General features: G+C 41.8%; 1 protein-coding gene across 2 annotated transcripts in view; it reads left to right on the forward strand.

The window, feature by feature from the left end:
* The window catches only part of DAPP1 (dual adaptor of phosphotyrosine and 3-phosphoinositides 1), a 55,243-nt gene extending 43,621 nt beyond the window's left edge, over nucleotides 1–11,622 (forward strand). For both annotated transcript variants that reach the window (XM_050974216.1, XM_050974218.1), the window contains exons 3-9: nucleotides 1,985–2,118; nucleotides 4,831–4,961; nucleotides 6,266–6,313; nucleotides 6,553–6,615; nucleotides 8,707–8,792; nucleotides 9,327–9,414; nucleotides 10,393–11,622. In XM_050974216.1, the coding sequence (XP_050830173.1) occupies nucleotides 1,985–2,118; nucleotides 4,831–4,961; nucleotides 6,266–6,313; nucleotides 6,553–6,615; nucleotides 8,707–8,792; nucleotides 9,327–9,414; nucleotides 10,393–10,443 (601 nt within the window). In that variant the 3' untranslated portion in view covers nucleotides 10,444–11,622. The remainder of the gene's footprint in view (nucleotides 1–1,984; nucleotides 2,119–4,830; nucleotides 4,962–6,265; nucleotides 6,314–6,552; nucleotides 6,616–8,706; nucleotides 8,793–9,326; nucleotides 9,415–10,392) is intronic.
* Nucleotides 11,623–11,668: the final 46 nt, after the last annotated feature.

An 11,668-nucleotide genomic window follows, 5' to 3' on the forward strand; every position in this document is an offset into this window, starting at 1 on the left:
CTGTAGGCAGCCATTTATACAAAGGGTGCCCAAAAGATCTGAAGGTGATGTTCCAAAATGGGTATTCAGAGTAGCAATGACTGAATTCAGTGCAAGTGTTGCAAAAAAGAATAGGGGCATTTATAAGCAATAGCTTTCTTTAAAAAAAAAAAAAAGTAATTTTAAGTGAATAATTCTTTTTCTGGTTAATATTTTTTTACTTTTAATTGTTAAGCATTATTTGAGATTACCTCAGCCAATTAAATATATATATATGTATCTTGAAGGTAGTTTTAAAGGACTTTCAGCAAACAACTTATTGTAATAAACCAAAATTTAAATAGTTCTTTTAATAGGAAACAGAAGTGCTAATTAATGAAAATAAATTTGCTGCTTGAATAGATTCTAGCCTTAGAAGACCTGCAAAAGTCTATTTCAGGCCCATTCCAATCTCTTGTTCAGCTCTTCATGTAGTGAGAATCACTCACTGCATTACCATATGAACTGAATAGCCCAGTCTGAAGTTTGGTCTTTTATTCTGTTCTGCCAGTTTCTGTTGTTACATCTCCTTTGAATACTGATTTTGATTTTTAAATGTTTTTCAATTTTTTTACTGGTTAGTGTTATGTTTTCTTTCAGTTTTTTGGCTAATATTAAAACTTAATAGTAGAATAAGGATAAATTCAGCAATTCTAGCTGTCATTTCTCTTCTGTCCTGAAATATCTTCTGTAGCTTTTACTTTGTTTTCTGCCTCAGCCTCACAAGGAACTTTGGTCATGATTATAGTTTGAGGTTTTTCAAGGAAAAACTGCTTAGCCATCCCTTGAGGTTTTCATGGACAGCTGTAGGAAGAGAGGTCGAGTAGTGCCTGAAATTCCCTCCCCCTGCTGTGTTAGCCAGTTTGAAAGGCAAGTAGGAAGCAGAGTAGAATTTGCTCTCATTGCAACATAGTCTTGAGAAATTAAACAAAAAGATGGAAACCCCTGTAATTGCAGTAGAGTCACAGCAGCTCTGCCCTGGTGTTGAGTATTTGCACTTGGCTTGCTGTGCCCCAGCTGACTGTAGCACAAAACAGTGAGGGGCACAAAGGCCTTCTTCTTCTGTTTTCTACAGTATCATAAATACTGTTCAAAGATAAATCTTTAAATACCAGTTTGAAACCATAATCTTCTTTGGAAGTGCAATAAACAATGAAAGAGATGCTACAATTCATTTTCTTCACCACACTTTTCCAGTATATTTGCTGTGTAAGTTTTTCCTCAGACAGTTTGTTTTGGGTGCTAGTAACTTTTACAAAAGTATCTTTTTCACTGGAGAAATATTTGCAATAAGTGCTTCACTGTCTTTTGAAGTCAAAATAATTGCCTGCCCAGGAAGTGAGACCTTGCACACTTCTCTAAATGCCATCAGGTTTCATAAACAAAAGCTGTCACTTCCCTTACAGAACAAGGACCCTGGTTCATGTTTGTCAGTGCCCAGCATAGTGGAACCAATCATCCAAATACAGAGACAAAGCAAACAAGTTCTAAAGCCCTAGATATTCAAAATTAGGTTATTAAACCTGTTTGGGTGCAAAACAGAGACAGCCTATTTTTCAAAGGGAAACCAAAGACATTTTCAGTAAGATTGGGATGCTGCTTTTAAAGCAAGACATATACTGAGTACACCCTCAAGGCTGAAGTCCAGTAAGTGAAAAAATTTCATCCTATTTAGGCAGAAGGCTTTAAATCTCTTTTGTGAGTTTTTTGTTGATGCAAGAGTTAAATCAACCAGCTTGACCTTTCTAGGCTTTCATCATCTCATACCTGTAAGTCAGCAACTAAAATCTGATTTTCAGCTGTGTTGAGAATTAGTGAGGGACAGTACTGGCAGTAGTATTACTACTAGGACAGTGATTGGCAGCCTGTGATCTGGGGCCCTGCAGTGAAAGATGCTAAATAAGGATTGTATCTGCAAAATGCCTTTGGCATTTACGTTTTGACAAATCTTCCTCTTTTATTTTAGGGGTAAAGATTCTGTGAAACACTTCCATGTTGAGCACACAGGAACTTCTTTCAAGTTTGGATTCAATGAATTTTCTAGCTTGAAAGAATTGGTCATGCACTTTGCAAACCAGCCTTTAATTGGAAGTGAAACAGGTAAGGAGAGCCATATTGTGTGTATGAGCACATTTGTAGCCATGCTTCACAAAGGTCTAACTAAAAGGAGCTTCTCTTGGGCTAGCAAATAGATCTTCTGCTAAAGTGTTCATAAATTCACATTTATATTTATATCTAAATAAATTCCACAGCAAAAAATCTTTCAAGTTCTTTGAAGATAAACCACAAAAAGCTTATTGGGCTTTTGCTAACCAGGGCTGTGAGTTCCTTTCAATTTCTCAGAGGAAGAAGGATTTCAAAATACCAGGGGGATTAGAACATTCTCAAAACCAGTAAAACCAAAGCACAGTGCTAGTGAGGAAATAAATATTCATCTATGAAGTTGAAATCCCCCAACAAGAATAAATGGAAAAGTGACTTGAAATTGTTTCACCTCACTATTCTTTGTCCAAGGAAGGAGCCTAGAATGTTTTGCTCCTCTTTCCTGTAGGGAATGTGTTTTTAACCTGCTCTCCTGTTCTGTCTGCAGTGCCATCACCATGCTGATGCCATCTGCCATCACAGTGATTTTTCTTGCTTTTAAGAGGAGAGAGAAAAGCTCAAGTTTCTCCAACAACCAATGTGCTGCCTGAATTAAAGGGTCAAAATATTAAACTTGATTCCTACAAGTGAATTGAACACCATCAGGCTAGAATCCCTGGAGAAACAAACTGGATATTATCATGGCAATGTCAGTTTTATGTTTAGCTTCAAGTGTAAGAGTGGATGACATGTCAGTACAAGTTAATGCCAAAACTTCAGTGTTCTCTGTGGCAAGTGTATGCAAATAACTCAGAGCAGTACTAATTATGTATGCAAGAGCCCAGTTAAATGATAGCTGGCACATGCAATAACTGTAACTTGTCACACACACTAAATTTGCACCAGTACTCTGCTAACCCAAACATTAAATTCAAGGGCTCCTTTGCCAGTTTCTTCCCCCAAGAAAAATGCAGTTGCACACTCAATATTGTATCTTGTTTCTTTCAAAACACTCTTTTTAAATTGCTTTCAAGAGTGGTTCAAACACAGAGCTCCCACATGTATGCTCTGTGCCAGTGGGCTATTTTTCCTGGGAAATCAGGCATGCACCCACAGGCCTAGCCCTGTAAAGATTTCAGGTGACATAAAACTTGTATTTCCCCATTCCTCACTCCTTCACTGCATGTGTTACAGACACTAATAAGCAAGGCATTGGTTTTATCTGATCTCTGTGGATGAAATCAACACTTGCCACCTTTCCTAATCAGATTCTACTTGCTCTGTGAAATCTCTAAGTCAGATGTGCTACAAAATAAAAAAAAATAAAATTGAATATCATATCAAGAAATCTTCCACTTTACCGTACCATGGAAAACAGTAGAGGAGAAGAGAGGATTAACACTCATTAACATAATATATTTTATTCCTTCAGACACAGGTGTCAAATTTCTCCTGGGTCATTACCATGTTTTGTCAAAAATGAGGTAGGGGCTCATCAGAGTCACCTCCAATCCAAGCATCAGCAGATACAGATGTGGCAGAATCATCTTGCTACAGTGCAGCTTTTGCTAGATCTTGTGTATAATAACCAGCTTATTCTGTACAATTGCCTTTGTGGAGGCAAAAACAAAAAAATCCACAGAGAACTTATTAGAAAACAAATACTGTATAAAATGTTATGTTAGTCCTTCCATTTCTGCAATGAAACTTTTTATCCATGGTGTACAGATTATGATACCCTGATTCTATGCAACAGCTCAGGAGTAGTTCCTCTGGAATGTGATGGAGCTGTTCTCAATTTTATTTCAAATGGTAAAGCATAATTTTTCTGCAAGGCCAGATAGAAAAAAAACAATATTGACTTTCCACCTACAGCACGTTGAATAGATCACATTTGCATACACCCCCTGTGCCTGCAAACCGATTTCAGCTAGTTACTTCAAATACAAATTTTTTCACTTCTCTTTTTAGCCCTTCCCATTACAGAATACTTTTAAATTACTTACACATCTGTAGGTTTCGAGTCCAAGTTGCTGCCAGTTCTAGCATCCCTCCTCTTTAAGAGCTGCAATATCAGCATAAATGCAAATGGAGCAGCATTTGGTATGCTGTGACATTATTTTTAAAGAATGGAGTAATGGTGGAGCATTACTATTTCAAGGATGTTCTTGAAAAGTACAATAGTACTATTGTACTAAAAGTACAAAAGTACTATTTTGAAAAGTACAATACATTCACTACTGAGAATGCAGGTTTTTTTTTCAGGGAGCATGCAATAAACATGACCTTACTTGGAGAAAAAGAAGAATGGCTACACTGAAAAGTGTAACTGGGGAGAGCTGTGGTAAGAACAGTTGAGGGCGATGGTAACGTGGCTTCACTGTCAGGAAACCTGTGGCCAAAGCTCTGACAGATTAGGTGATTTAAGCACCAGCTAGTGGCATGTTGGCAAACACCATGACTCTTGAGCCTCCTATCTAGTTTAGCATCCTGCCTACCCTCCAAGCCAGCCTCTTGGGCAGGAAAGCGATTTAATAAGTCAAGAGATTTCATGCAAGCATTTGCAGGGGTAAAGGTTTTGAAAAGGTACCATCTATTTACAGTTTTCACAGCTACCTTTTGGATTTTAGGAATAGTTGAAATTAACCATTCCTCAGAGATGTAGCTACTGACAAGTTATTTTCTAAGCTGGACTTGCCAGATGATTTACTCCTGCTCTTTTCTCTCCAGGAACTTTAATTGTGTTGAAGCATCCCTACCCACGGCAAGTGGAGGAACCTTCCATTTATGAGTCTGTCCGAGTTCACACTGCAATGCAGACAGGAAGGACAGAAAGTGACCTTGTCCCAAATGCTCCCTCAGTAAGTTGTGTTCTGCTGGGAGGGGTGCTTCTGGCCTGAGCCTAGCATGGTTGTTGGAGTGAGCTATGGAGTAAGACTGGTTATTAATCCCTCTATGGGTTTGTAAATACAGGAAGTCTCTGCCAAACAAGCAAAACAAATACAGACTTGCTCAGTACAGGCCCATGGCAAATAAAGGCTTTTATACTTGTTGTCACTTCAATGCTGTCCCTGGAAAAACATTGTCTGCAGCTGACCTGGGTGAGTCTGACTATCCAAACAAAGAATATGTGAAAGATTTTAATTCTCATGTTATGTTTTAGAACAATTTATCATTATTAAAATTATCATTAATTTAAAAAAAATGCATACACACACACAAAAAAAATCATTGTGTACATTTGGGCCACCTATTCTGACATTGGAGACTCACTTGAACAGCAGTTAGTGTCTCTAAATCCCTTGTAACTCATGTCTAAGTGAGACAGGTGGTTTCTACAGAACAGTTTGCTCTGAACCGAGAGCAAAGTATTTTAATTATTTACTGTATTTTTGGGGGGAAAGAGGAAGAGTTATGTTGATATAGTTAATGAAGTTGCAAGAAGAACTACTTCTGATGTGCCTCACAACCAACCTTTCATCATTGAGTTACACTTTAACCTCCAAAGAAGCTTGACTTACACACATATCCAATAAAAACGTAACATTTTTTTCAAGAACAAGCAGTAACTTGGCAAGATTTTCATTCTCAGAGGTCTCATAGCCAGGTCCCTACAGAGAATTTCAGTATCTAAGAAGTCATAAGGTCCAAGTGTCACTCATGATGCCAGAGAAACAGTTCAAACCCCAGTTTTTCAAAAAGCACACTGAACATAACAGGTTTTTCCTGTCCAGCCGGGCCTGGTTGAGAGAACAGCTCAGTAAAACAGCACTTTCCCCTGGTTGCATTTGAGGAGCCTTTTCTGGGGATAATTCCACTGTCAGTTAAACCCCATGTGCTCCTGGTCACAACACCTACAGGGACACCCATCCAGCCTTAGTAAATGAAGTGTAACTGCAGCTATTTTGGTGTGTTTGGCTGAGAAGGGGCAGGGAAGGAGCTCCCTGAAGGAGGCACAGCCTGAGGGCTGCCTCCAGAGCCAGCACTGCTCCATGTTCACCCTAAGACAGCTGGATCTGCCCAGGGGGACCATTGAAATGAGGGCGAATGGCTCTGGGGAGTTTCCCAAAGAACTGATCCATCTTGCTGATGTAGGCAAAGAGGGGGATGTGGGACTTAGAAGCAGAGCTCAGCCTCTAACCACAATCCCTTTCTTACTTCACAGCTCGGTACCAAGGAAGGATATTTGATAAAACAAGGCAAAATAGTCAAGGTAAGGAAAACTCTTACTTGTTGCTTCCACTCTGTGATCACCCACAGAAGCTAAAGACAACATGGAGCTGAAATAGCTCCATCTGTATTTCCCTGCAGAGAGGAACAATTTGTGTTTTGACCAGCAACAAAGCACAACTGTAAACCTGAGCAAGTCAGCAGCTTTGAAAGTTTATCTTTCCTAAGAAGTTTTAGACTAAACTCTCCCAAAGCAGTTACTACTCATTCTTGATCTTTCAGAACTGGAAAACCAGGTGGTTTACACTGCATAGGAATGAACTGAAGTACTTCAAAGACCAGACAGTAAGTAGCAAACACCAATTCTACAACATGAAACATCTACACAGGCAGCTGCAGCCTCCTTGTATATCTGGTTTCTCACATCTGTATCACAGCTTTCCAAGCTAAATCTTCCCAAACTGTCAGAGGGGTCAAACCTGTCAATTAAACTCAGTTTTGCTGATGACTTCAACAAGACAAAGTAAGTTTTACAGCTGGAAAACATCTACTGGGCTCTGCCAGTCTTAGCTACTGGATAGAGATTACAGGGGTTTTTTACACCAAATCACAGAATAGCTTGGGTTGGAAGGGACCTCAAAGATCTTCTTCTTCCAAGCCCTTCACCACAGGCAGAAACACCTTTCACTAGACCAGGCTGCTCCATGCCCTGCCCAACTAGCCTAGAATACATTTTTGTGTTGCTTTATTAAGTGGATTTTAAGCTACCAGCACAGCACAACCTTTATTTGTAGCTCAGACACAGCCTGACAGAGAACACGCTGCTAAAATAGTTCTAAAAATACTGGTGGTATCCTTTGCATTCTTTGATTTCATCCTTTTGTTTCAAGTGGTCTCACAGGATACATAGGAAACCCTTCATTTAAAAATTCCTTCTGACAAAGGTTAATCTGCAGCATCCTTACAGTTACTGCTCCATTTCTATCCTGATCTGAGTAAAGATAAGAAACACAATTGGAGTTTCTTTGCCCTTACAATGCCTTTGTTTGAGGTTCCTTCATAAACAGCCAAACTGTTCACCTCTGCCAAGCCCTGTTTCAAGCCTCCAACAGATTTTTACACAAGAGCAGACACAAGAGCCTTCTCTCACCAAACATTACCATTGCTAAACAGTTCTGGTTTTGCAGGGCTTTCCACCAGTTTTCATTTGAGACAAGACAACTTGAATTAAGTTTGCAGGATAGCATTTCAATGAGCAGCACTCCATTAGTGACTTACCAGGCAAGAAGAGCTCCTGTGCTTGTCAGGACGATGACCTCCTTCCAGGGAACAGCTCCAGTGTCTCCTGGCACTCCTGTTGTTGCTGTGGGGCTGCAGGTACCTACAGGTTAACCTGCAGCTAACCCTGGGATAACATTTGGTATCATGCCACACCCCAAGGGGCTTTCTTCTAATGTAGGGTTTACTAACAGCTACTGAGTCAGCAAAAAAAAAAAAAAATTCTCATCTTTAAGGGAAGATGAGAAAGCAACAGACACTTCCGTACACCTAATGAAGGGCCATGGAAACAGCTAAGGGTGTTTGGGCAGAAAGCAATTAAGCTGCCTCTTCTGAGGCCTTAACAATGTGAGGCTGAAACAAGCAGAAGAAGAGCTCTCACACCTAGGGAGAATGAAACTCCTGAGGGAGATGGGTTACTGTTTTACACAATCTAGGTCCCTACACCTGAGCTTGTCTTTCTGCACGTGTGTGTGTGTGTGTGTGTGTGTGTGTGTGTGTGTGTGTGTGTGTGTGTGTGTGTGTGTGTGTGTGTGTGTGTGTGTGTGTGTGTGTGTGTGTGTGTGTGTGTGTGTGTGTGTGTGTGTGTGTGTGTGTGTGTGTGTGTGTGTGTGTGTGTGTGTGTGTGTGCACGCGCGCGCATACATGCTTCTCAGGCAGCCAAACCTATCACTTCTGCTACAAGCACTACTTTGGCTTTACATCTACACTTCTGCTTACCCAGCTTCATCCTTTTAAGGCATTTAGGAATTAATTAAATCCCCAACAGCTGGCTGGTCTGATAGGACCTATACCCATGCCTTTGTCTTTGTAAACCTTAGCTGAAAGTGGTACCAGGTTTGCTGCTGTGTCAGTCACATTACGTGGCATCAGCCAAACCCTCAGCAGCCTCCATGTAGCTCAAACATTCCTGCAGTAGAGATCTCCTCTGTTGCTTATCCAGATGTGAACTGTCCTGCGTTTTTCATATTAAGCTCACTTTGTGTCATACCACTGATTTTATGCTTGCTAGTTTGTGCTTATAGTGTTACAGCCATTGTAACTGCCTGGAAAAACTTGTGCAGGTGCCTGGAAATGTATAGATGCACTGAAGATGAATTGAGATCACTTTATCTTCTGTTTTCATGTGTCCACATTTTAAAACATTTTCTCTTCAAGGCTACGGAACCAATTCGAGCACTTGACTTAACTGAATGCTCAGCTGTGCAATTTGACTATTCCCAGGAAAGAGTCAATTGTTTCTGGTAGGTTGCAGGATTTTCTCCACATTGCTGGGAAGTTCAAAATACAAAGGGAATTTTGAAATATAAACAATGTGTGCTTCTGAAAGGTCCTTTGGTGGTTGTGAGCCTGCTCATCCTCTAACTCACAAGTCTGTTTCTGTCAGCCAGTCTCTGTCAGTCCTGCATGGCTTTGCCAAATTACTCCTGGCAAAAGGTGGGCCCATGTGTAGTGGGCATTTCTAATTCTGTGACCATCTATAATCATCACCTAGACTCATGGATCTTGGGGTCAGACACTGATACAGGTCACATAGTAGCCTCTTCTGTGCCCAAATGTGGGTCTTTTATCCTTAGAAAGGTCCTTGTCCTTAAGGACCCTGAGCTGTAAACGGTGGTCACCTATTCTTGGTTAACCTCTCTCCTGGTGTCTGAAGGGGAGCTCAACCTCCTTGTCCTGCTCTGTCTCAGCTGCTGCTGGCACAAGCCAGCTGGGCTCAGTTTTGGGGAGAACTGGCAGTTGTTATAGCAACTTAAGAAAGCTTTGTTTACTTACAGTTTAGTGTTCCCACTAAGGACATACTACCTGTGTGCAAAAACGGGGATAGAAGCTGACGAGTGGATTAAAATCCTGCGCTGGAAACTGGTAAGGCGATGTGTGCTGCTGCAGGGCATCCCAGGCAGCAGCATCTGCTACTACCAGCACAGCCCCCCAGGACTGGGGCACCCAAGGGCTACAGTCCTCAACACCTCCAACTTGGGAGAGCTTGCTCTGGCTGCCAGACCAACTAGATTGGAATATGCAGTTTTCACATAATCACAGAATCAGTTAGGTTGGAAAGGACCTCTGAGGTCATCAAGTCCAACCTTTGATCAGTCACAACCTTGTCAACTAGACTGTGGCAATGAGTGTCACAGCCACACCCTGTCTTTTCTTAATCACCTCCAGGGATGGTGACTGCACCACCTTCCTGGGCAGCTCATTCCAATGTCTAAAAACCCCTTCTGTGAAGAAATTCCTCCTGATGTCCAGTCTAAACCTCCCCTGGCACAGCTTGAGGCTATGTCCTCTCATCCTATCACTGGCTGCCTGGGAGAAAAGACCAACCCCCAGCTGGCTACCCCCTCCTCTCAGGGAGTGATAAGGTCACCCCAGAACCTCCTCTTCCCCAGGCTAAACACCCCCAGCTCCATCAGCTGCTCCTCATAGGACTTATGATCTAGCCCCTTCCCCTCCACTGCCCTTTTCTGGAATCAGGCACCTTCCTGAACTGAGGGGCCCAAACCTGGACACAGCAGTTGAGGTGTGGGCTCATCAGTGCCATGCACAGGGGCACAATGTATCTGCCTGCAAACCCACTTCAGCGTTTTTGGGATGCACTTTTACAGGCACACTCACTAGTAAAAGAAAATCACTTCCATCTCTAAGGATGTCATTATTTGTGCTTGGTAAATAATACGGATCATCAGCCCAGACCGCATGTCCTGGGTCATGATGGCAGGAATGAGGAGACAATGTAAAGGCTTGAAAGCACTAATTCCTTAAATATTACCAGGCATTGGGTGGGTTGTACTCACCCACATGCACGCAGCCAAGCAGTAATGGGCTGTCCTTCTGTTCCAGTCACAGATACGGAAGCAGCTGGAGGAGCGCAACGCCACCCTCAGTTCCTAGCGGTGTGCCAGCGCTCCACCTCCACGGGCAGGAATTGCCTCTCTCCAAGGGGAAGGCATCGCTTACCAGAGGGCAGCCTCAGGTCTCCAGTGCTGTCTGTGCCCCCTCCCAGAGGTCACCCAGCTCTGCACACACGGGATCCTGTGGCTCTCGGTGCTCTGGGGCTGCCAAGTCACGCGTGGGGACGGTTGCAGAACCAGAGTGTGGGTTTGATCCGAGCGGTGTGTGGGTTTGACATGTGTGGTGTATGCCTGTAATGCACTTAATTCAAACACCTGCCACCTAATCACAGAAGTGGTCACTGTTCAAAACTTTTTGGGATTATTCAGAGCACTCATTATTACAAGCTGCATCACAACTAAGCATCGGTATCACATTCTGTAACCTTGAACCTTTTATTTAAAACAGGTCCTTTCTGGAAACATGAAGTATCTTTTTATTACCTCTTTAGGCTTTAAACCAAAAGAAAAATGACAGAATTACATTTTGTAAATAGTATCTATATTGCAATCCAGAGAGTAATATTTCAAGGCCCTTTTCAAAGTGACAGATGCATAGCAAATTTTTATATGGTTTAGCTTTATACCACAGTGATGGCTACAAGGGAATGTTTGTTTCAAACAGCATCTGTAGGTAATGATGAACAGCATCATGTAAGCACACTTGTATACAAACCAGGGTTTTGAGAAACCATAGGACACACATTTAACAGCGTTGTGGCTCACTAGAGAGACAAGAAGTGGATCCCCACGATGTTGGTGCTGTACTCCAAATAGGTGTTCCATTTTGGAAACTAAGTTTGACACACTGGAGAGGCTCAAGACCAGACTGACCCAGCTGCAAGATCCCCTGAGCAATCCTGTGCCTCCTCGAGGGCTGGCAAAGAGGAGGGACCCTCTCTCCCTGCATAGCAATCAAATTTATGCTGAAACAGCATCTGCCAACCTCTCCTGCTATGCCACACTGCAGTCTGTGTTTGGTATTGATCATGCAGAGGTATTTGGAAATTGCCTTTACTGAGAGAAGAGTGCAGAAGAGGAAGGCAAAAGCACATTGGAAGAAGAAAGAAAATCTAGATTTGGACATATAAATAGCATTTTATTTCAACTTAAAAATTCAAAGTATTTGTAAATATTTTTATATAGACTGTTTTCTGAATAAAATGTCATTATAAAACTACACAGGTCTTTTATATTCCTGCACTGTATTGCTAAAGCTTTGTCCT

The sequence above is a fragment of the Serinus canaria genome, chromosome 4, assembly GCF_022539315.1.
Source record: "Serinus canaria isolate serCan28SL12 chromosome 4, serCan2020, whole genome shotgun sequence".
NCBI lineage: Eukaryota > Metazoa > Chordata > Aves > Passeriformes > Fringillidae > Serinus > Serinus canaria.